Source organism: Mus caroli, chromosome X, assembly GCF_900094665.2.
Source record: "Mus caroli chromosome X, CAROLI_EIJ_v1.1, whole genome shotgun sequence".
Taxonomy (NCBI): domain Eukaryota; kingdom Metazoa; phylum Chordata; class Mammalia; order Rodentia; family Muridae; genus Mus; species Mus caroli.
Genome location: NC_034589.1, coordinates 51,945,472 through 51,972,116, shown reverse-complemented (window position 1 = coordinate 51,972,116; position 26,645 = coordinate 51,945,472). Strand labels below are relative to the sequence as shown.

At 40.7% G+C, this 26,645-nt stretch overlaps 1 protein-coding gene across 1 annotated transcript; it reads right to left on the bottom strand.

Moving 5' to 3' along the window:
* Positions 1–99: 99 nt before the first annotated feature.
* Positions 100–5,672, bottom strand: Brs3 (bombesin receptor subtype 3). Its single transcript, XM_021153957.2, has 3 exons — positions 5,239–5,672; positions 3,317–3,668; positions 100–1,926 (listed from the first exon to the last, which is right to left on the bottom strand). Exons 1-3 carry the CDS (start codon positions 5,670–5,672, stop codon positions 1,513–1,515), a joined length of 1,200 nt encoding a protein of 399 aa, XP_021009616.1. The 3' UTR covers positions 100–1,512.
* Positions 5,673–26,645: the final 20,973 nt, after the last annotated feature.

Sequence of the window (26,645 nt, the reverse complement as noted above, 5' to 3'; positions counted from 1 at the left end):
TTCTTAGTTTTGTGATTTAAAAATAAAAAAGTATTGGAATTGAAATGGGTTCTTATATTCTGTCATTATTTTTAGAGTAAAAAGTTACACAAAGCCATTCAAACTTTATTTAATATTTATTTGCTCACCTCCAGTTTTTTTTACAACAATTTTGCTCACTTTAAAGCAATGTTAATACAATATTAGCACCCCCATTTTAAGTAAGCTAATTTTAAGGACATTTAAAGCCCGGTGTTAATATATGCCCCTCCCCTTTTGAGCCACATAATTAGAAGTTCACAACGGCACAAGCCATTTAAAGGCCAAAAATAGCAAAAGCATTCTAAAAAACAAAAAACAAAAAAACAAAACACAAAGCAAGTTTTTACAAATACAAATGTAACTATAGTGCGATTTACTTCAAGAATACATTTCTGATAGCACAAATTGAAGTCTGACAAATCTATTGACTACAAGGATTTTGCTTTCCCAATTACATTTATTAACATGCTTATTTGTGTTAGCAAGTTGGAGACGAGGATAGCAAGTCAGAGCCTTCTGTCTGACTTCTGGAAACAGAGGTGAACTCTAGGACTTAGGCACCCATCGAGTTGAGGAAAATCAAGCACGTAGATGATCTGATGACTCGTGCACAGCCAGATGACAATTCCAAGTGGCAGTTCCTCTGGGCTTTAGAAAGAGGGCACTGCTCACCGAAATGAAATGAGTTCCCTTAGAGGAAAGAGTTTCCAACAGTGGCAGTTTAGAAACTTGGACAAGAATCTTCCTCTGGGGCCCCTGGTTGTCCTGTGAATAAGACAAATTCCTTACAATGCTTGTGAGACATGGCTTTGCCTAGTTATTAACCAAATGGCAATAGAATTACATAAATTCAGGACGTGTTGACCCAGTAAGGGAAGCACCCTGCCCCAGAATCAGTGTTTAACACCTTCCAACTCTTAAACATTTTCATTTCAATTGCAAGATTTCTTATAATGGAATGGCGATTGAAGGAAAAGGGCAACCACTCTGTGAAAGCATATAGAGAGAGAGATTTTACAAAACACCGCAAGAGATGTTTTCTCTCTTTTTGATCTCCTCGTTTGCGGAGTAGAATCTCTAGATTTACAGCACAAATAAACAGAAGCACTATTTTAAGATAACCACATGAGTGCACAAGAGATGAGGGATATCAGAGAGATGGGATCCAATTCGATATTTAAACCTTTATCTTGTTTCTTTACCATCCCTTCTATACAGCCTTCTTCACAGTTGACTGGTATTTCCAAACCTCTTCTTCTCTACTTGGTGGGCTTCGTTGTATTTAGAAAGCCCAGATGGCATTACTGTTTGCACCTTGAAGAAAATGATGTTTTGTCAAGAAAATGATGGTTTGTCTATTACTTACAAGGATAATTCTTTCTGAAAACTTCAACACAATTCATGAACAACAGAAAACCCAGACACTGTACTATGCACAGCTTAAAGCTGGATACACAGTGGGACTAAAAATCATCATTTTTAATGTAACATCTAAACTTTGTCCTCTCCCTTCTTGGCACTACTGCCACTGAACAGGGTCACACTAATTTCAGAGACATGTGCACTCCCAGTAGCTGGGACCCGCCCCATCACAGTGAGGTTGTTAAGGGGGATGTCACCAAGAGGAGGCTCAGGCTGCTCTGCCTTGAGGCAGCAGAGCTGAGCTTTAAAATGCTGCTGGAAGGTCTTGCTCAGCCAATAGAGAGCAAAGGGGTTCACGCAGGAATTACTGAAAGCCAGCACCCGAGAGAAAATGACGATAACAAAAGGGACATCAGAGTGGTTTGCATAGCTTTCGTAAGTGAAGGAGTGGTAGAGATACAGGAGATGATTCGGCAACCAGCAGAGCGCGAACAGAGCCACCAGCACCAAAACCGTTTTGGCAATTCTCTTCCGGGATTCAATCTATATGGGGAGAAAAATGCACAAACACACACACACAGACACAAAGACACACAGACACACATACAATCATTTAGCTGGCAGAAATAAAAATAAAATACGGTACTCTAGATTGACATAGGAATTTACAGTTAAAACCTGGCCTCGCTTTGAACACATGCTTATGAGCTAACTGGCTGCGACACATGGGAAGTCTGCCTGTGGATACAGAATATGACAAGCTAATTGGCATGGTAACCTGTGATCTTGGCCTCATTAACTCTCATTCTGAGGCCTCCCACCGTCCTTGGAAGTTGAGATACTCTAGCTAACTCAAGCAGTGCTGTGGAATCCCCAGTGATTTCATCTCACTAAAAGGAATGCTACTACTCAGAACAGCGTTCACTGCATCCGTAGAGGTTGACAGGTGAGCACAGTCTTCGGCAGGTTAGGAAAGTTGTCAGGTTGGTACTAAAGTTGTTTTTAGTCTGTAGGGATTGGAATCATCTCAGAAGAGGAATAAAAACAAAATGTGCCATCCAGCCTATATGAGAATCCTCCTATCCTGTTAGTATAAGAGATGCACCTCATAGAACCATGGACAGAGCAAAGATAGCTGGATCACGTGAACACTAAGTATATAGCTTATAGACCACAGCTATGCAAGTAACTGATGAACTACACAGAAAGGAATAGTTCTCTCTCTCCCTCTTCCCTCTCTCCTTCTCCCCTCTCTGTAAAAGGCACTACTCCCCTCTTCTCCAGAATGGAAACCTCCCCAATCACCAATCAAACAGGACAATGGTACTGTCCTTTCATTCTGAGCAGATTTATGAAAGGAGAGCACACCTAACTCCATCAAGGGTCTTAATCAAGTGTGCGTGAGTCACTCTGTTCTCTTGCCATGGGCACTTCATCCCACTGTCCTCAGACCTCAGGTTGCTTATCTATGTAGAAGTACTTTGCATTGACTAATGCAATGAGTCTTGCTAGTTTTACTATTCTGTGCATTTCTACTACTCTGTGATACTTTCTAAAGCAAATTACACTTTGCTTTATAATTTCACATTATGCAGATTCTCGTTCTATAGGATAAGTAGCTCTGACTCCTCTCACACTGTCACTGTCTACAATACTAATACTCACCCTTGATATCTGTTTTTGTCATTTAGTCCTCTTCCCCATTGTACACATAAAGAGATTGGGGCTCAGAGAGGTCAAATAACTTGCTCAGCATTGCTCACAGTGTGTGCTAAATTTCAGACTCAAGTGAGAGGCTGTCCTCATACCAACAACAGTAGACTGCTATTTGATATCTACACAGATAAAAGCAATGCAGCTCACTGAAGAGCAGTTGGAGGGGGCTCCCTTCTAAATTCAGGCTGTATTCACTGGAGTACCAATTTATACATACCTGCTTTCGGGCATGGCTTTGTTCCTCAGTCGGTATGTTCAGGGTGCTTTTGTAAAGAGTCCTGGCAATCAAAGAATAATAGACAGAGATAATCGAGAGCGGGATAATGTAGAACACCAAGAAACACAACAGAGAATGTATTTCTTGCAAAAGCCTCTCAGAGATAGGGTAGGAGTTACATGATTCAAATGTCACATTTCTGTTAGGATCTTGGAAAGTGTATACATTTGAGAATATAGCCTCTGGCAGAGCAAATATCATAGACACGATCCAGATCCCACCAGCTTTTGCACAGGTCTTCAGAATGGCATTGGGGGGCTGTCGCTCAAGTGGCTTCACGACCGCTTTGTATCTAGAAACACAGAATCACAGCAGAGTTGAAATTAGTGACATATAGGACTTTAGCAATCATTTAGTTCTTTCTTGTCTCCAATCATATAGAACCAACTAGAACTGGATGTGGTTCCAAAGACAGAGAACATACCTAGTGATTTTATTTATGCCAATCAGCTTGTCCCTTATTCACTCCCATAAGGCATTCCAGATCTATGATTTTGTAATTTTAGGGCAGACTTTTTATTTAGGACATTTTCATCATGTTTTTCTGTGTGACTTGGGAGTAATTTACTACCTATGTGTTGCCATAAGTATTCTAAGGAAGTCATGTATGTATAAGTGACTCGTGTTAATCAAATTAATTCTCCTGGAAGAGTAAGTAGTCTTTCTAGACAAGATTTCCAGCAGTAAGAAGCAGAGAGCTCATGTTTTCCCCATTCCTAAGGGCTACTTCATTCCCTAACTTAATGGATCAGTGGAGGAGATTAGAATAACATCAGAAGTTGAGCCCATGCAATGATGCCTCCTCATTTGGACAGGGACAACTTAAAGCCTGTAGCCTTCAAGAGAGTCTGCCCTCAAGAAGAATATAGACCAGTAAAAGCAACAACAACAACAACAGCAGCAGCAGTAGAATAATAGTAATTGTTATAATATTACACAGAGCAAGCTTTTGCTCCTGCCACATTTCAGTATATAAAGCTAGCCCTGCCAGTACTGCCAGGCATTGATTAACTTGATTAACTGTGGACTTCTTTCAAAAATTTTAATCTTTGGAGCCTCTTTTTTTTTCATGCTTTCATGGTTATTCAGCAATAGATATTCTCTACAGTATAATACAGTATTCAAACTAAACACCCTACCCCAGAGCCCCAACTCCCTGACAGTGAGACTGTTTCACAGGCTATAGCCACGGGACTTTAAAAGTCCATCAGAATTAACTTATTTCTCTGGTAATGACAATACCAGCCCATGCTCATGGAGAACACAAACAGAATTCAATGATGACAGGACACTGAATTGCCAGGGAGCTGAAAACCTTACTGTTTACCTCCCACTAGATAATCTGGGGACTTTCAAATAAATTAGATGCATTTTCTCTCTTTACCATCCTTCTGGTACGTGGTAATGCATACACGGTCCATTTCCCACCTATATCAATGTTTTCATGTTGACTCTGTTATACCACTAGGCTGCACTAATGTATAAAGCATGAGCATTTTTCTTTGCACCTGCAACAATTTGCCTGACTTAATAAGCCGGAGGAAAATAAAAACACCGTTTGCTATTCTTTCAGGCAAACAATTACATTTCAAAGAAAGGAAACCCCAGCCCAAAGCACATATTTTTCAAGCACTCTTCAGATGCTAACAGAGGCATTTCAACATTTTTACTCTAACTTTTATTTTAAAAGGCTGCTGCTTTTTCAATCTTACATTTAGGTTACAGAGTGTGAGAAAAGCCAACCGGTAGCCAGTAAATGCTAAGCACAAGCTTTTCTTTCTTTCTTTCTTTCTTTTTTTTTTTTCTCTCTCTCTTCCCCTAATTTCACATCCCGGCAAAAAGAACAGAGAAAAGAAACTCACCTGTCAGCGCTGAGAATTGTTAGCGTGAACACTGACACACCGACAGAAGTGAGCCGGATGAAGGAAAGCACTTTACAACCGACCTTTCCAAACAGCCATCCTTCTGCCAGGTAGTGGGTTGCATCCACAGGCACACAAGTCAGCAGAAGTAACAGGTCTCCGAAAGCCAGGCTGGTGATGAAAATATTTGGAACTGTTTGCATGGATTTAGTCTTGAAAAAGACTTTGATGAGGATAGCATTTCCGAGGATGCCCACTGAAATGATCCCAGCATAAGTGATATAGATGGCACAGAGTGCTTCTATTCCTGGAGAGTTGTCTCCGGTCCATCCTTTATGAGTAGTATCGTTGGAGACGACAGAGCTTGATGTTTCTGTGTCATTTGTAATGGAAATTAAAGTCTGATTAGGTGACTGAGACTGCCTTTGAGACATGTCTCCTGCACACTCTGCCTTCACTACCTCTCCTCTGCTCAGTTCAAATGTAGTTGACTGTCACGTCTAGTGCCTACGTCTAGTAATGAGATGGTGTCAGGAGAACAGAACAGAACGGAATGGGAAGAAAACCCAAGACATCCGGCTACTCCTTCCCTTTAGTGGTTCTGTGTCTCCCAGCATGCTTGGCTAAGCGCTTACAGATCTGGCACCAGGAAGTGGGAGGTGGAGGGTGGACGAGTCTCATTGGCATTCTCATGACATGAGATGAGAAAAAGGGCTAAAAAAATGCCCTGTACCTGCTTTCCCCTTTGGAGGGTGGGTAGTCCTTTGGATAATTAGGCTTGTTAAGCCATCTAATTATTTCTTAGAATCTCTTGTATCTTCATTTCTACCCAGCATGGTTTAGATGGACCTTAGTGAATTAAAAAAAAAAAAAAAAGCCTCACCATCTCCCATCACATAGTGCTCGAATGCACTCTCTTTTATATGACAAATAAGGATAGATGGCCCCAAAGCACAAACCTGAGCCCACTCCTCAAAATTTAATATCAGAGAGACACTGAAGCAACAAATCAGTCACACATTGACAGAGATCATGTCACTTTCCAAAAGCAATAATCCAGTAACCTGGGTTTACCATCTAACTCTGACACATGGTAATTCCCAACCTTCATGTCCCTGGAGCAACCTACAGGTGATGAAATCTCCAAGCAGACCACCGGCCATTTTGTCTCTTAGTGTCTCAATAAAATCAGGTGTTCCATTTGACTGTCTGTTTAAATAGAAATCTTTTCTAAAAAAAGCTTTTAAAGGAGTTCTTTCTCTAAAAAAAATATTCAAATGTACCTGCCTTATTTTACAACCGAAATAACACAGAATAATGCCTTTTGAGGTCTTGACCAAAATAGTTAGTTTTGTAATAATGAAAATTATTCTTTCTGAAGTGGAAAGAAATAATGTAAATTATCCCCGAGATAAGGAGCATGTAGATGATGTTTGCATCAACTAAAAGAATTTAAAAAATAAAAATTAAGGCCATCATTTTGGCACCAGAAAGGAAGGCCCATTTTTACAGAAAATGTATATAGAAGGGCATGCATGTGTGTGTGTGTGTGTGTGTGTGTGTGTGTGTGTGTGTGTGTGTGTGTGTTATGTGGGGGTGTAAAATAGAATATATGTTACAGGAAAGTGGAAAGAGGCTACTAGAACTCTAGTCCAAGGTACTGAAAGGTGGCCAGGTGGAACAGGGGTGGAGGAGAAGAATGCTTGCTTTGATACTTCAGTGCAAAGAAAGAGCTCCCAGGGACTAAAGCACCAACCAAAGAGTCCACAGGGAAGGACCCATTTCTCCAGCCGCATATGTAGCAGAGGATGGCCCAGTTGGTTATCAATGGGAGGAGAGGCCCATGGTGCTGGGGAGGCTCTATGCCCCAGTTTAGGGGAATGCCAGGGTGGGGAGGCGGGAGTGGGTTGGTGGGGAAACACCCTCATAGAAGCAGTAGGGGGGTGGGATAAGGGGTTTGTGGAGGGGAAATCAGGAAGGGGGATAACATTTGAAATGTAAATAAATAGAGAAACCAATAAAAAAAATTTTAAAGTAAGAAAAGTGTAGGTTTTTCATTACTTAATGAGACTTGATCAATTACAAGCAGATGCAGTTTGACTTTTGAATGTACTCTGCACTAGTGATTCTTGTTATGACCAGCCTCTCTTTTCTTATTTGTAATTGCATGCCCCCTGAATCTTATCAGCACAATTTGCTACTTCAAGAAGACACAAAAACTCAAAAAAGCCTTTATAGAGACTAAATGAAATCAACACAATTTGTAGTGATAGATTCTAAGAGTTGGAGTTTTCAATTGAATCGTCTAAGTGGATTGTTTGGTTAAAAGCGAATTCTTGTCATGACTAAACCTAATGACTCCCTAAAAGTGGACATTTATGAAGGCTATTCCCAGATGTAGCCATCTGTACCCCTATACTCAACCGTTCACATATGCCTAACCTCATATGCTGTGATTGGTGTGAACTATAATTAAAACTGATTAAGGACATTTTGCATTGGCTAATTTTTTTAAACTTTCTGAACACTGAGGTACAAATTACAAGGCAAGTGAATTTATCTCCATGTAATTTTATCTCTTTTCTCGGTGATCTTTCTTTTTCAGGAATTTTCTTCCACAACCCCAATGACATGTCCCAGTCCTACGCGTTCAGTCCTTTCAGCCTTTTACTTATTATTCCCAGCTTAAGGTGCTTCAGTTAATGAAGACCAGATGCTTACCATATGGCTCACAATTCTAGTCTTAGGTGTCTACCCAAAATAAATGAAAAGCATATGTCCACACAGAGACCAATATGCAAATGAATGTGAATTTTTTTCATAAAAATGAATTATAAATAATTAAAATGCTCTTTAGTGAGAAAATAAAAGGCAGAATTAATTATTAAATAGTGGAATATTATGCAACAACAAAAACAACAAACTTTGTCTACCTGTCCCAAAATGGATGACTATGAACCATATGAGCAAGGAAATACATCAGACATATGCTATGATTTCTTAATATAAAATTCAGGAAAAGTTGAAACACAGATGTGATGTATATGGAGCATATCTAGCCTGGGTCACAATACTTGAATGGGGATGAGTGCTGAGAAGCACAGGAAGCAATTAGGTGTGCAGGGGTATTCTAAAGCTATATGGTATGGTATAATAATAGTTGCCTGTCTGTAGAGATTGATTAAAATTCAGACTAGACACTCTCAACTGGCTGAATTCATGATATAAAACTTAGATATCAATGAACTTTGGAAATGTGGAGGGGCCGTAAGACTGGGGATAGATACCTTAAGAAGATATGGATGAGGAAGACATTTTTAGCAGTCTCCAGAGAATTCCATGAGGACTAAGCTCATGCTTATAATAGATACAGGGATGAGAAAGATTTAGCACCTAGCTTTAAAACTTAATGCAAAAATGAAGGTAAGTACACAAACAGCCATACAATATGAATCTCTCTGGCAGTAGCACATGCTTGCTCTTGTGGAACATTTAGTTTCTTGCCAAGTCTTCTACCTCAAGCATTTTTGAATACCTATGCATATTGTGAGAAGTTCCCAGCTAGAGTTATCGGCAATGTTTTAATCCTTCTGGGTCTTTCAAAGCATCTTTATGGTGCTCATATTATGTCCTGTGTTGCTGCCTCAAGTCCCACCATTTCCACACACTCTCCATGTTCTCTACTATCTTAAAATTCTTTTTCACAATGTCTCCCAAGTCATACAGCCCTTCTCCAGTGAATGCCACTGGTATGCTAGGCCTTGTTCTTTTCCTTCCAACCTATGAAGGCATGGAATCCCCTCTAACCCATATTTCCCAGAAGAAGGATTCTAATGATGCTCTTATTTAAACAGAGCTAAGAATCTCTAAGATTACTTTCATGTTTCTACTTCCCTACCCATCAGCATCTTTTGTTCACTTTGGTCCACTGGATAATCGGGAGCATAGTCTCACCTCTTGAGATGCACTTCACAACTGTCAGAATGGGGGAGATCTCACTACTGCTTTCTGTTGGCTGACTTTGCTATTCCCAAGTGTATTTGGGGAAGCTGAAGGTCTGGAAAAATCAAGACACCAACCTGAGCCATGAGCCAGGTTTAGGTTTAAAAGTCTGTTCCTAAACACCCCTATCAGAAAGAGGTGTTTCAACTAAACCACAAGCTTTGACTAATTCTAGCATAGCATACTTTCTCAATTCATGTTAATCAATGTGGTTTCTCAAGATGTCATCTGTAATTTGTTTGACTCAGGTCAGATTTATTCTAAGTGAAAATTCCCAGACCCTCATGAATTCTGACTCTAGAGATTGAGATAAACTTCATGCCTTTGAAGAACCTCCACTAGGTGTTTAGGATGACAATGCGTTCTTAACCAGAACATTCTTGAACTACCTGGACTCTGTCTCTTCCTGTATGAGGAAAAAACCCTTAGATCATGTATCTAGAGATGGAGATTTTCTTTGTTTGGGTTTTGTTGATGCGAAGAAACACCATGACCATAGTAACTCTTATAATGGAAAATAATTGATTAGAGCTGGCTTATACTTTCAGAGGTTTAGTCTATTTTCATCATGGTGGAGATCATGGCATCCTGTGAACAGACATGGTGCCGGAGAAGGAGCTGAGAGTTCTACATTTCGATCCTCAGGTAGCAGAAGGAGACTGTGTGCTCAAGGAGACTTGGCCTTCCTTGAACATATGAGACCTCAATGCCTGCCTCCACAGTGACACACTACTTCAAACAAGGTCATACCTATGTCAAAAGGCCACACCTATGAGCCAAGCATTCAAACACATGAGTTTATGAAAGCCATTCTTATTCAAACCACCACAGAGATGAAGCAGAATTCACAAATTATCAAGAGAGTGATCTTGCTCCAAGTTTAGAAATGGGTAGAAAAAGGCAAGTGTGGAGTCCTAAGCCCAGTGTTGAGGAGAACCTTCAAAATAAGAAAAACAGCCTGAAACTAAGACCAGAGAGTGGCCTAAAACATTCACTCTTTTGCCTAAATCCAGCATAATCAAATGAACTAAGGGAGGGCCTGAATGCATAGGTAGAAGACCGATGATCTCCAAAATGGGGACAAGGAAGATGCCATAGTCTGATATATGGCAGGGTCTGTATTGTGCCTTTCCTGGGCTATGCAAACCTTTGACAATGTAATGCAAGAGAATTACTTTCCCAGAACACACTCACACTCAAAACAGCTCTCTTTTAGAGGATAGACTTCTGGGCTGTGAGACTGTGTCCATCATTACATGTTACTTTGGTGTCAAAGAAACATTTGTAGTACAAACTTAGAGGCTATTAAAAAGTACCAAACACAATGAGATACAAAGTAGATATCACTTAGAGGAAAATAAACATGCAGATGAGCTGTGACTAATAAAGATAGTTTAAAGGTTTGAAGATGCATAGAAATCCTAGCAAGAAGCACTGTGGACTCCTGACAAGCACAATAAAGGACAGCAGCACTGTGAATCTATAATTATGCTTCCATTCATATTTCTTCTTTTGTTACTTCTGAGATGCCTTGGCTTCACATAATCCATTTTCCTTCCAGCTGAGTAAATGGTTTTATATGCCATCTAGCTCAAATGAGAGCAAGGGGGATAGTTTCACTCTGTCCTCAGCAGGTAGCATGTTGCCTTGGCGGCAGTTGTAAGGAGTGATGACTAAACTAGGTGTTTGCTGCACACCCTGCCTTTCTTAAGTAGGGATGTCCTCATGCAGGAGTAACTTCCCAGTGCAGCACTGCCAAAAACACTAAAGACCATCATCCGTCCCATCTGGGTTCAAGGATGCCTGTTCTCTCTCCTAGAAACTGGCCAGTGTGCTGGTATCACTTATACAAGTGGTAAAAAGCTGAGGAGACTGTGCTGTGCCCCACAGTACAGAACATCCTGGCAGTGAGAGCTATTTGGACACCTTCCTTTTGATCAGATAGGGGTCTGTGTGGACAGAAGGCTGTGGAATGGACATCCCCTCAGTAAGCTGAGATTTCTTAACAGAAGGAATGAGAAAAAGCTGCCAAGATCCTTCAAACCCCAGTCCACTTTTCTTTGTCTCTTACGGTATAGAACACCATTTATGAAAGGACAATGAATCATCTTCAAGATCTCTTGTACACAACACATGTTTGGGTGCTCATTGGTATGCTAAGTTACAGACATAACCTTAAAAATGGACCCCTGGAAGAGCTTTTAAAAGTTATACCATCAAAAATCCAAAACAAAAGAAAACCACAATTACCAAAGTGGGCAAGCTGGTGAAGCCAGAAAATCAATTTGCCAGTGGCACTACTCTAAAATTTTCTCAAATCCAATCTCCACTTGTTACCGTCCTAGGCACTTGAAGCTGTCTGGATGGATCTGTTCTTTAGTTCCCTTTACACATGAAAGTAGCTATATTTGACTTTTCACAAGGCTAGGATATTGAATTTTAGGCGACTGTTAGTCTTTGCTATTTCTCTGGGTTTCAAGATAATGAATCTGGGACAGATACTTGAACCTTTGACAGTGACTTAATGGCACTCAGTGATGAAGACTTGAGAAGGTTATATGAGCACGACTTTGAGAAGTATGACAGCAGAAACTGGAAAACAAGGGTTCAAACTTCCCCCAAAGCAAACCATCCTCTTTACATAAGGAGCCATAATGCTCTTTCCAAAAACCCTGTATTTTGTCTTCTTCTTTCAGCTTCAAGCCTAGACATTCTGGCTACCAGACCCTCCTCTCTTTAAGGTTAACTGAGATGGTGCAGCTGTCTGTGTACCTCCGCAGAGCTCAGGGCAAGTAACATTGCTAGCCTTCCCATGCTCACACAGCCTCTTCTTTTGTCCAGAGAAGCATCGGCTCTCGGATTATCAGGGGCATGGATCCAAAAATCATTCTTCTTGCTTGTTGAGGAAGAGAGCCACCTGAAGTCAGACGTACTGGGATTTGGGGGTCATCCAGAGAAAGCAGGACATAGTAGGAGGTGTGCATGCTCTGTGAGGTCTAGACCAGCCTAACAGGCCTCTGCAGTGCTCTTTTCTGGGGGCCTAGGAAGGAGCTGCTGCCTCCGGCCTCCACAAATGCGAGAGCCTAGAAGTGTTTTCAGTGTCTCCATTTTCCCAGAGCTTTCCTTATTTCCAGTAGAAGCCACTGTACACTGACTAAAGAGAGCTTAGAACCAGACCTCCCTGCCTCGGTGGCTGGCTTGGGGAAAGCCTGGAGAGGGAATGGGTAGAATTACTCAGGCAGGATACTTGGCTTTGCCAAGGGAACAGTGGTAATAGCAGAGACACTTCCTGTCCCTATTTAACTCCCTCTTCTTCACTGATGCTAGCCCAACTGGAGACTTCTTACTGCACAGAGCAGACAGGAAGCTCTTTTATTCACTCTCCAACTATGGCAGAAATAATGGAGAATGTCTTCTGACCCTGAACAGAAGGTGTTGAAGATCCGTTTTCTGGGCTAGAGCAGCTGTGTTTCTGCCTTCCCAGAGGCAGGTGTCTGGAATTACTCACAGCGTTTCTGTCATCCTTGAGCTTTATCTATGTAGAAGGGCTAAGTGTGGGTGGTAATTTGTGATAGAAAATGTGCATCAATAGTGATCCTTGCCTCATGTGATGGGCTGAAAGACAGCTCAGAGGCTGATTTGCCAAAGAGGCTGGCCCTGTTAGGGACTTTTCTGAAAGTATTCTGTAGAGCAGGAAGAACAGTAATGGAAAAGTTGTTGCCTTGTTCCCAATAGCACCTTCTTCTCCAGCCTTTTTGACGGTGCCCACGATCCACTGTTGACTTCATTTCTATGCTTTTACCTTACACATCAGGAACCTCAAAAGCCCTTTCCCCCTGTTTTATCATTGTCTCGTGCTACTTAAGAAGGGAAATGGGTTTGTTAGTATATGGCTTCTAGGGCTTTCAAAGAGGTTCGAAGAAGGAATTAGCCAGGCAAAACTCAGTGTTTACACTGGGACAATCGGCTATGGTGGGGCTGAAGTATCGACACATAAAGGAAACAGAAACACTCAAAACAAGTCTTTCCCCTGGTACTTCCAGTCAGACACAATGACCACCTGATTGAAGCCACATGGAAGGGCAGGTGCCCCACTCCTTTTGTCTCCACCAGTATCTCCGTCCTGTCTTACAAGAAAGTATCTACAGTAAAATCTAATCAAATGTGAAGGAGCCAGTACTCAGAAGGACCAGCTCTGCTCCTGAGCCCTAAAGAAAACCCCCATGGCTTTCTGTTTTGTAATTGCTACTATTCACTACCCCTAATGTAATGGAAGTGTGGCCTGGAATCCATGTCAAGGCTTCCACTCTCTAACTTCATCCCTCTACCTTTCTTCCACATGAAGGTATCTTGGAGCAAAATTCCATGGGAGTAGGCTTTGAAGACTAGATGTTAGGGCTCCTCTCAGCCCAGGTTTGATTCATAGTTCCTGTGTTAGGGAAACGATGCTACAGGTGACTAAATATGATCATCTCTTGTCAGGTTGTAGTCCCTCCTTCACCCACTACTGCCTATCCCGGATAGAAGAGTTCACACCAACGACCCCCAAGCCTAGTCTCTCCTCTTCTTAGACCTTGGCCTTTTCTTCCTACTCTTAACAGTAGCTCCTGGGGGTGGCCAAGCTTTCCCAGCTATATGAAAAGCCTCATGGGCATGCAACCTGTATATTCACACAGAGCCCAGTGTTTAGAAGACATGTGTACCTGCTTCCATCTTCTGAAAATCCTTAAGCAGTCTTGAGCGCTGGGTCTCACATTTTCATTTTTCCTTACCCCACAAATTCTGAGACTATGTTGTTGCTGCATGTCCTATTCTATTACTATGACCTAAAGTCAAAGAGAGAACTGCATGCCCCCCCCAAACACACACACACACACACACACACACACACACACACACGTCAAAGTAGTCTTCAATTGGGGTGTAAGATTCATTTTGTAGGACTTTGAGCTAGCAGCTTCATGAGCTCTGCTTTCCCATGGTCAGCCATGCTCTGTTCCCCAGTGCTCTTTCCCATCTATCTCCACACTACACCAAGCATCCTACCTAGGTGTCACTTTCTAGTGACATTCAATATAAACCTCAGCTTTACCTCTTTACAGATTTCTACGAACATCTTCAGGTCAGTTGTTGACTTTTCTATGGTAGGCAAAATAGATTACCCAATCTACAACCAGAGGCCTGTGATCTCCTTTGAAAGGCTGTCCTACTCAGGAGGCCAGTGGGTATCAGGGAAGAACTCTGAGCATGAGGATCTGTGATGGAAATTTGGATTCGATTCCTTAGAGTTTGTGGGCTTGGCTTTGCAGTGTGTGGTCCAGCCTGGTTTCTGTGCCATAGTGCAAGGCTGATGGGAACCAGACCTTCCCTGCAATGTTGCCGGCCGCAGGAGGAAGACCCAGGACATGGCTCAGCAATGAAGTTCTTAGGAAGACTGAAGAGACAGAGCCTTCATTTTCCCATCCTTCTTCCTGTCCTCTCTTTTCTGCTTCCTCTTTCTCCCATCCTCCTCCCACCTTTCTAGTATCAATTCCTCTTTGCTCTTCTATTATCAGTAAGTCTGTGACGTTGACTTGACCTTTAGAATATCACTTGCAGCTCAGCATGAGGTGCTCTAGCACCTCATCAGAAGACTAGTGAAATGCCTTCAGAAAAGCAACTCACTTTGCCTGGTCAAACGGCCTGTGTGTGTTGGTTGTGGCTGGTGTTCTGATAGCATCCTCTAGGGAGGTGGGACCTCTATTTTTTAGAGGGGGATTCTATGTATTTTTTTCTTCCAGAACAGTCTCTATACCCTAGTTTAGTGCTAAAGGAAGATGGAGTTTTGGTGAACTGACCTTTTGGTTGGTATTTAGGTGGTCTGGACTAACTCAGAACTGCAGTGGGAGCAGGTGGTGCTAAGCATCAGCAGGAACTGATAACACTTGAAAGCTTTCACTACAAATACCTCTGCTCTGCGTTACTTCAAACCTGCATCAAGGCCAGATCAAAAGGCACAGCATGTCCACAGCAGGCAGTTGGCATGTGGGTACTGGAATACATATCTATGCTTAAAGTCATGAGGAGGCTTTGGGGGAGGGGAAGAAGTGCTGGGATCATGAATACACTAGTGAAATAAAAGAAAACCTAGAGAGGTAGTTATGAAATGGTTTTGATTTGATCGGCTGGAGTTGGTGTGTGGGGGGTATTTATTTGTTTGTTTGATTGATTTCTCATTTGTTTATGTTAAGATGGGCTAGCCTTCTTTAGCCTGGAAATCACTCGGTTGATCAGCCTGGCTTTGAGCTCAAAGCAGCTTTTCTACTACCTCTGTGTTCTGAGTGGTGGGATTGCAGGTGTTTGTCACTCACTATGCCTGGCTTGAGCAAGAAACTTGTTCCAGGCATTGAAGTCTAGAAAGATTTTGATCCCTCAAGACTGATGTTACAGTGCTCCAACAGGCAAGAAAACCTGTAGAGCGATAGCACTGGGATGCTTTTCTTAACACTCTGAGCTTGTTCATTTGTTTTCTCTCTTCCTTCCTCCATGTGGCTTTTTCTTTTTCTTCTCCAACTTTCCTACAGCAGGCAATTGCTGAGACTTTCAGCTTGCTTGCCTTGATATTTTTCTTTTAAGCTCCAATACAATGGCCTTAAACTTCAAAAACATAAATAACCAAATAAAAGGGGTAGGCTGGCTATAATACTATTCTTACTCTTGGCGTCTAAGCTGGCTAAGTGCAGTGGCCTAAAAGGTTTGGAACGGATATCTTGGCTACTGATGGACACTTGTCCTTATTTGCGTTATAGCCCGCTACTTGCCTTGGGTTTTATCTCACCCAGGTTGTAGGAGTCTACAGTGTGAAAGCATAGTTACTCTAGCAGATGACTTCCTCAGGGTGACATGCTCATAGTAAAGTGATTCACCGTTCCCCTTAACATTGTCTTACCTTTAAACTGCTGTTTGCTGGGGCTTTTAAGGCAAACTGCCCATGGAGGCTAAAATGGCTGAAGTATCCTCAGGTATATTTATGGAATACTCATATCTACTTATGAAGGTCACTGCAAAATATTCTACAATGCCTCAAAGCCTTAAGATGCTGTGTCTATGCATTTCAGAAAGGTCCAAATCCTCCTGAGTATAGTGAGGCCCACCTTTGGTATCCTATCGCAGAACCTTTATATAATCCCATTGACTGCATAAGCCCTTAAAGAAGCTACAGGATACCAATATGCATCAGTTAGTATATAATACAAAACTAACCTCTAAGGATGCATATATTGTTATGGCTCTAAAACATTCTGAGACCCTGGCTGAACTTCAGACAAAACTCCTTAGCCTAGACAGCAAAATAAAAGGCCAAGGAGGGTGGCAGTGTTATCAGAAGACATGAACTAGCACCCCTGGAGGAAGAAGCCTGGCCCAACAAGCAAGGGATAATGAACCACAATATGGTGAAGAGAAGCTAAGAAACAAAAATGCCACAGGAAACCTAAGATTTTTTTTATCTCGTTGGCAATGCAAATTTAAATTTGATTAGTTTACATACAAAAGAAATTACATACAATAAAAGATTAGCTATTGTGGCTTTTAACTTTTATATTAAATTATGTGTGTATGTGGGTTGCAGGTGCCCACAGATGCCAGAGGTGTCCAGTCCTCCTGGAGTTGATGTTACAGGCAACTGTGAGCCACCCAACATGGGTGCTTAGAACCAACCTTGGGTCCTCTGCACATGCTGTGCATTCTTAACCACTAAGATCTCCAGCTCCTATTACAGATTTTCAATGATCTATGATCTAAGCTAAAATTGTCTCTTTATGAGATCCACCAAGTGGTATCTCAAATACAGCAGTTAATTAGTTCTCCCATTGAATTTTCTACTGATTTTCTTTTTGTTTTGAAGGCCAGGCCAGTCTTGAACTTGAGATCCACCTGCCTCTGTCTCCCCAGTGCTGGAATTAAAGGCATGCATCTGTACACCAGGTTCCTCTTGACCTTTCTAAACGGGCATGTCTACCATACATTCCTTTAAAAGGTGCTCTAGCTACTGCATTGGAATTTTGTGGCTCAATAGATAGTCCACTTCCACCCCAGCGGTATTCAGTGCCAGTGACTTCAGTCACCAAACCTCTTTAGGAGAAGGAAAACAACTGTTGTGTAGGTCTACCATTTTGGCAGAATGCAGAAATACCCCTATCAGGCTCCCAGAACACAGACCTAGATGCAGATGACTGAGATCTGACTATTTGTGAAGTGTTTGTTTCTACAAATTGCAGGGCATCTCTGCTCCTCCATAATTACACAAGCAGTCCCTATAAAAAGACCCTTGAGGAATAGAGTTCTTGAGAAGCCATGAGGTTATCCCAATCCAAGTCTACCAAACTGTAACATATAACAAACCATTTGAAAAGCGAAAGTCCATCAGGACCCCTGAGAACCTAGTCATCAAATCCCTACAAGCATTGCTTTTTATTGTCGAAACTGAGAGTTGAGATTTCCTTTGTTGGCTAGATCTCTAGAAACACTGTCCTCAAAGTATAGAACAGTTTATAGCAGGCCAAATAAGTCGTCCTCAGATAGAGCACCAAACCAAACCAAAAAACCGCAAATGCTTACATAAGTTGTCCTGAACTCCCAGGCACCTCTTCTACTAGGTGTCTGTTGCAGCTAGGGATAATTGATGGTGCATCTTGTTCCAGAATCTTTTCTGCCAGCAGGTAAATTTTCATAATGAGCTGGGTATTGTAAAGTAGTACCACCTACATACCGGCATCCTTAGCAGGGTCTTGGTACAATGAATCAAATGTCAGAGATGACTTATGGCGAAAACAGGAGTGATTGCATGAAGTTACTCACAGTAAAACAATATTTGATGAGACCATTTACATCTTCTGGTTCAGAAACCATCAGAAGCCCCAGCCATGTGCACTTTGCCTAGAAGAGGCAACATGATGTGCTCCTTCAGATCTACAGTCAACTCCATGGATAATAGCCTGACATTTGTTCACCTCTGGAATTATTCGGTTCCTCAAAACTCCTGCCTGTTGGCTCCTCTTTCATATATCTCACTCTTGCCTGTGGACTCTCGGATGGATCTGGCGAAGGGGCCTGCTGATAGGGAGAGGGATGCTGATACCTTGATGGAGAAAGACAAAAGGTGGCGTTGGGGAGAGTAACTGATTTCTGGCATTTCTTATTTCTTTGGCTGTGATCCCAGCCTTTAATCCTAGAGCCAACTTTTCCAGCCACACCACCTTTCGTTTTCCAAGACAGAGTTTCCCTGTGTAGCCCTGGTTGTCCTGGAACTTGTTCTGTAGACAGAGCTGGCCTCGAACTCACAGAAATATGCCTACCTCTGCCTACCAAGTGATAGGATTAAAGGCCTGTGCCACCACTACCTGGATGGTATCCCTGTTTATATGGATGTTAGTCCTATCAAATTGAAGCCTCACCTTTAGAACTTATTTATCCTTAATTACTTCCTTATTTACTTATTTATCCTTAATTACTTCCTTTCTCCAAATGGACTCACATTGGAGATTATAGTTTCAAACCTATAAGTTTTGAAGGAGCATATCTAATTCATCACACCAGCTCTTGTGAAGTTGGGAGTAGAACTAGCTTCAGTTCATTTCTACTACTGGATGTATGGCCATCCCATCACTATTTGATTTCTTTTTTGCCACCTCTAAAATAGGAACTATAATACTTACATCCCAGATTCATTTTGAGGCAAGGACTGTGTCAGGATCCCCAAATAGAAATTAATTAACAATATTAGTTGGAAAGAGCAGCTGGTGGTACTTCTCCTTACTATCCCAAGAAGCCTCGTGGTTTCATTGTGTATCTGTGTATTTGAAATGATTTTCATGGAAATGGAAAGGCAGGTAAACCTGCTGCCCCTTAAGCCATGTTTTGATCCAAGAACTCTCAGAGAATAAAACAAGAATAATGTTCACCAAGCTCTTCCTAACAGTGCCTGGCATGCAGTGAAGTGAACTTTATAAAAATCCAGGCATACAATTGATTTCATAAATCTGGACATTTGTAGCTTTGTGGGTTAATCAATGTTTGCAGTGGCTCTTAGTCCTCACAAAAATCTCAGAATCATCCGGAAGTTCTTAAGAGGTGCCTCTGCCTACATAGGTACCTAGCTTCAGGGGCTCTGAATCAATTACTCTGTTATGGCCTCTAGCTTTGATTTTTTTTTCTCTCAATGTGATTCTTAATGTACAGCAAGGGTTGAAAAGCAGTGTTAGTTGGGGGCTTCAGAAAAGCTTAATTCTGTATCAGAAGGTTCAAATGAACCCTGCCTGGTAAGAAGCAGGCTTGCATACTCTAAAAATAAGTTGAGGCTTTCAAAGTAGGATCCAGGGATGATATGGCATTTGTCTGTTGTTCTCTTTCTCTTTTCCCATGAAAGGAACAGACAGCATTACAGCAATAACTAGAATCCCAGTGTTCTTTTTCATGCTTTTCCCAGTAGAAATGCCATTCCGTAACCCACTTTTGGAAGTCCCTGGTTAATGGAATGAATAATTCAATGTTCAAGAAATTAGAGATAGCACAAACATCCTTTTTTCATGTCTACTTTCAACTCAAGATGTTTGTTGGCAAATATACTTGGGACTATTTCTATCTTGTTAATTCTGAGCGCACTTAATCTATTACAATATTTCCTGAAGACTAAGTCCTTAGTAATAATCTATTAAATAAATGAAATGAAATGAGCATGGTTCCCCTCCCAAGCCAATGAGAGTGACCTTAGCATCTAGGTCCTCTTCTTGTCGGGAGGTATGTATACAAAGGGCAAGCTTCCTGGCTTGATATTAGTGGTTTAGTGTTGATTAAAATAAATTGTTTTGACTAAGAATTCTCATGTGTACTGCCACCAGAGAAGACTGCAGTAAGGGCAGAAGAGATAGAAGTGACTAAGTGCTTGTCTATCAACATTATGCTATATTCCTACTTGAACAGGCATCATTAGACCTCGGAAAGTTTTCAGCTTGATTAGTAATGATAAGGAAAAAAATCCAGTTGGGTCTGTCATTTGTACTATGACATGAGATTGCGTTGCTGATAGAAGATGCATTTGCCTAGCCTCTTCGCTTGGGTTTATCCAACTCTTTCTTCCTTTTGTGCTCACTTATGTCAGTCCAGTTATAATTTGGAAAGAGCTTTAAAGCATCAGTGAAAATGTTCCCTTAATGGAATCTTAGAGGCAGGCACAGAAGCTGGAACCAATCAACAATCCCTTATCCAAAACCCTTGGTGGCCAGCTGCATTTCAGAATTCAGAAAATTTGAGATTTTTAGAAAGAAAAGATGGTGCATATGCTCTATATTTCATCTCATCCCTAATGGGTTCTGGGGCAATATCCCATAGAAAAAATGCATTAATATTTCTGCTGTGAAATGGATGGATATTCACATTAAACATGATAGATAAAAACCCATAAATAGCAAAATGTCATTTCAGGACAGATTTTTTTTGCCACCAAATGAGTTTTTAAATGTTAAAATTTGCAGATCTTTTTGAATATTCGGCCTTGTGGATGTGAGACTATGGAGCTTTAACAGGCAATTCTCAATGGGACATGGTTAGAATAGTGCCTGGTACGTGAAAAGTAATTAGAAAACTGTTAGCTTGTTATTTTCATTATCACGAGCCCCAGTGTAGCTCTGCTGCCCCCGTAAAAACAAATGCAACTGAGCTATGGGCAAGGCCATCACTCCTCTGCCCAGTTACAATGTTCCCTTGCAGATTTAGGAGGACTAACAGTCTACTGGAAGCCTTGGCTTCTGTTCTGGCATATCTCTTCAAAGCCTTTTTTTTTCTCACAGCTTATATAATTATGTGAAGCTGGAGTGATGACTCAGCAGTTAAGAGTACTTGCTGCTCCTGCAGAAGATTTGAGTTCCATTCCCAACACTCACATGCCAGCTCACAACTGTGCATAACTCAAGTCACAGGGGATCCAGCATCCTCTTCTGGCCTCTGCAGGTACCAGACATGCACCCAGTGCACATACACACATGCAGGCAAACCACTTGTGCACATAAAATAAAAACAAGTCCTTAAAAACATTTGACACAGAACAACAAATAAGGATAGAGGAGTTCGCAAAGGGGTAATGTAAGGCCAATTATCTTGTGAGCTCAGCCCTGGAAAATCTCATGGTGGTAAATCCTTTGGATTTCCCCACTGAGAGCCCAGCAGGAGTCAATTCCCTTTTTACTAGGAATTAACAATTATATATATATATATATATATATATATATATATACACACACACACAAACACAAACACAAACACACACATACACATTGGAGGTACTGTTAAGCTAGTCTGCATTCTGATTAGCTATCTGCTGAGAAATCGACAGGCCCTAATGGCAGAGATAACAAGGTGACAATAGACATCCACTTTTGCCACAAATCACATGGGCAAACTGAACTTTTACCCAGGTATCTACAATGAGGCAGTGACAATAATTCCTCACTTTTGCCAAAAATCTCCTCTCACGTGAACTTACACACCATACCTACCAAAGGATTGATGCCTGCCAAACCAGAACCAGATTCTCCTAAAACAATACCTCAAATGTCCAAGAAAGAAGGCAATTGCAGGTGAATGGGAACAGAGAATACACGGATGCCAGCATGAAGAAGACTCAGATGTTGATCTGGATAGTTTCACAATAGAAGTTATGAAAAATGCTTCAACAAGCAATTATGAATTTATCTTCAAATGGGAAAAAGAGAACATTTCAGTAAGGGAATAAAAGAAACACTTAAAAGAGGAATGAACTGGGAATTGTTAGAACCAAAATAAAATTAAAACATTAAAAATCTCTCTGGGCAGCTCAAAAGAAAAGTAGAGATAGGACAGGAATGAATGAGTGAAATCCAAGGCAGCTCAATAGAAAACACCCAGTCTGAATGGTAGGAAGAAGCAGTGGGTATCAGAACACTAAAGCACCAGGGACTACAGAGCACTATCAAAAGTGCTAAGCTTTAGATTGTTGTATCTCCAGGAAAAGAAGAGAAAGAATATGAGATTTTTCTAAATGTTTGAAACTGAGTGTGATGGTACATGCCCCTAATACTAGCACATAGGAGCTAGAAATAGGGCAGCATGAGTTCCAGGCCAGCCTGAGCTATATGGCAAGAGTGTATCCCCAAAATTATTTGAAGAAATAATATTTGAAATATGACAAACTCATAGAAATATGTAGTGTCACACAGTCAAGAGGCAAATCACACCTTAAACAGTATAGACCCAAAGAAATGCATGAAAAAGAAAATACATTACATCGAAATAAGGGGGAAGTCATGAAAGCAAACAGAGAAAATGAGTCATTGTGTAAAGACAAACAGCGACCATTCAAACCACAGTGCATTTATCACTTGAAACCATGATATTCAGAAGCAAGTGATTCGGAAAATATGATCTATTTCAATGACACTAATATAGGTCAACCTTTAGTGAAGTTACAAAAGAAAAGAGATGACCAATCACCAACTAGGATATTACTGTAGATCCTCTAGTCATTCCAAAGATAAGAAGGGTTTATTACAAACAAGTTCACACACACAGAGTTAACATGTGAGATTAAATAGATCAATACCTCAAAAAGCACAAACTATCAAAACCCACCCAGCATGAAAAAGATAATCTGAATTGCTCTATCAGTATTACCAAAATTAAATCCATACATTTAAAGCACCTGAAAACATACAAATGCTACACAATCTCTTTCAGAAAGCTGAACAAGTGACACCAGATCTCCACTTAATATATGATGTCCTAACATGAAGACTAGGGTGGTGGAATGAGAGAAAGAAGGAAAAAAATTACATTTAAGTCTATTGAGTTGACTTTTGTAACTGCTGATAAAAGTAATTCTCCTGCAATTCCCTGGTTTCCCAACATAATTTATTGAAGAGGTAATTCTGTCTTCATTGCCTGTTCTTAACATTTTTGTCAAAAGAAAATTGTCTATGAATGCATTTGTTTACTTCTGTTTTCATTATTCTTTTCCACACAGTCATGTGCTGATTTTATGCAAATGCTGTGCTGTTTTGATTCCAATGGCTTTGCACAATATTTTGAAATGGAAGTTGAGTTGTCACAATTGTTCCCGCTTTGTTCTCTTTGCTTGAGGTTGCTTTGGCTACTTGGTGTGTGTGTGTGAGTGTGTGTGTGTGTGTGTGTGTGTGTGTGTGTTTCCATACAAATTTTTAACATTTTTTTTGTAGCTCAGTTTATATCATCTTTGGTATTTTCATAGGGATTGCATTGAATGAGTCCAGACATTTCAACAATCTTAACTTTTCCAAAACACATGCACAGGATATCCTTTTACTATTTGTGTTCTCCTCAACTACTTGTATTAATGTTTTATAATTTTAATTGTATAGCAGTTTACGTCCATGGGGATTTTATTAGTAGATATTTTATTGTACCTATTATAAAAGGGATTATTTTCTTGATTTTATGGGGAGAGATCTTGCTTATGTATGTGTGTGCATGTGTATGTCAGAGGTCTACATTTGGGGGTCTTCTTCAATCACTCTCAACCTCACACTTTGATATAGGGTCTCTCAGTAAACCTGGCAGATTTGGCTAAAAATAAACCCATTGAAAATGAAGTGCAGAAGCTCAGTGGAATGCTATTCTGTTATGAAAAGACAAAACTCTTTTATTTAAGACAATATAAATGACATTAGATATAATTCTGTTAAGTAAACTTAGCTAGGCACAAAAAGACAAGTACCACATGATGCCATTCATGTATTCATTCAATCTGCCTGTATTAATTACTTTTCCTGTTGCTATAATAAAATAAGCTCACAAAGGGAACTTAAAGGAAGAAGGGTTTGTTTTGGCACAGTGTTCCAGCATAGTCTTTCAGGGCAGGCAAGTCACTGTATCACTTAGTGGCAGGACCTTGAAGCAGATTTTCATCTTACATTTGCTGTCAGGAAACAAAACAAGGTGAATGGCTTTGCTCATCTGGTTCCCTCCTTTCTAAATAATCCCGCACCTAATCTCAGAGAATGGTGCTGCATAATTTTAGGCTGTGTTTTTCCATCTCAATTAACCTAATACTAGTAATCTTTCACAGGTGTTGGGAAAACCTAGCTCCTTGGTGATTCTAGGTCTTGCCAAGTTGACAATTAATATTAATCATCACATTGTCAAAGGTTGATCTCATACAAATTGGGAAAAGAATGATAGCTATCATGTGTCAGAGTGATGCTAGACAGCCTAGTAAAGGAGGGAGGAGGAGGGAGATGTTGATGAATGTGGACTCAGACGCATTTACATAAAGTAAGGAGCTCTGGTATGCAATGTACAGTATGTTGAGTACAGATAAAAACAATATACTATGTGTCCTTCAAATCTAGAAGGAAAGATTTTGATTGCTCTGCCATTAATAAGTGATTGCTTGAGGAGACAGGACTGTTTAGCCTGATTCCAAAATTGTATGCTGCATGCATGTATCAAAGCATCACATAGTAACTGATAAATCAGACATTTTTTATGTATAAAAAATTGAAAATAGAGTTGGAACAAGTATGACACCACATGTCTGCAATCCCGGTATTTTGAACGTTGAGCAGTAGGATTATTAATTTAAAACCAGCCTGGGGTTCCAGGCCAGATTGAGCTACACAATGAGACCCTCTCTCAATGAAAAACTGAATTTTTTTTAAGGTTTATAAAGTTGATAGGGTTTGTGGACTTTGGAATACAACTGTTCAATAAAATATTAACAAATGGAACTCAGCAATACACAAAGCAACCAAGTGGATATCATTCCAGGAGCACAAGAGTAGCTTAATACATGAAAATTACTCAGTGTACTCCACCATATTAATAGGCTAAAAAGAAAGCCCACAAGGTTTCACCAATTGAAACACAAATGCATTTAATAGAATACAGCATACATCCATGGTAAAAAAGAAAGAATTTTCAATTTGTTTAAATTAGAGGGGAGTGTGCTTCTCTATCACTGTACAGGCCAGCTACAAAACCCTGAAGCTCTCAGCGTACATTATACGGAAGGACTGAACCTTTTTTTTCTATAAGATCAGCAATAAGGCATTAAAAAATTAATCTTAACATCCTTATTCCTCATGGTCCTAGAATTCTAACCACTGCAATAAATCAAGGGAAAGAAAAATAGGAAATTGGAAAGGATGAAAGCATAGGCTATGGTATTTTAAAGTCTATGAAGTAATAAATGAACTTACAAAACTTTATAATGTAACATTAGCAGTCTAAGTTTTGTGATAGATGATTACCATTGATTATTTATCTGTAATAATTATAATTATTGTTACTTTTAATTTCATGTGTTTATTTATCTATTAAATAAATTATTCATTAAATACGTTATTTATCCTTTGAAATATTCTTACATATATACACTATCTGTTGATCATATCTACTCTCACTTCTCTCCAGTTCCCCACTGACCTCCCCATCACATCTCCCTCACAATTTGATATCTTTCTTATTTATTTATGTATCTATTTATTTCAGTTAGTCCTGCTCATATGTGCATGAGACAAGAGACCTGGGATAAAGATGACACCCAAGAATCAAAAGAGTGACCTTAGCTGAGACTCAGAGTACTGGGGATATGGAAACACATGCCACCTCCTGTAGCCAAGCAGGAACCCCAGTGGAGCGATAGGGACACCAACCAACTTTCAACCCAATATTTATCCTGTCTACAAGAAATGCAGGCAAGAGGGATGGAGCAGAGACTGAGGGAATGGCCAACCAAAAATCTGAGACCCATCCCATGGGCAAGCACCAATCCCTAACACTATTAATGACACTCTGTTATACTTCCAGACAGGAGATCATTGTCCTTTGAGAGGCTCTACCCAGCAGCTGACTGAGACAGATGCAGACACCTACAGCCAAACAGTGGATGGAGCTTGGGGATTCTTACAGAATAGGAGGAAGGACTGTGTGGCCAGAAGGGGATAGGAACACCACAGGAAGACCTACAGAGTGAACTAACCTGGACCTTTGGTACTCTCAGAGGTTGAACCACCAACCAAAGAGCATACACAGGCTGGACCTAGCTGCTCCCTCCATCCCCTGCACATATGTAGCAGATGTGCAGCTTGGACTTCATGTGGGTCCAGAACAACCAGAACAGGGGTTATCCCCAAAGTTGTTGCTTGTATGTAGGATATGTTCTTCTAGCTTGGCAGCCTTTTCTGACCTGTAGGAGAGGCTACACCTAGCCTCCCAGAGATTTGAAGTGTCAGGGTGGAGGGGATATCCAGGGGGCCTCCACCCACTCAGAGAAGGGGAGAGGGATAGGGTAAGGATTGTGTGTGTGTTTGGGGGGGGTGACCAGGAGGGGGGTAGTGAGCGGGATGTAAAGTGAATAA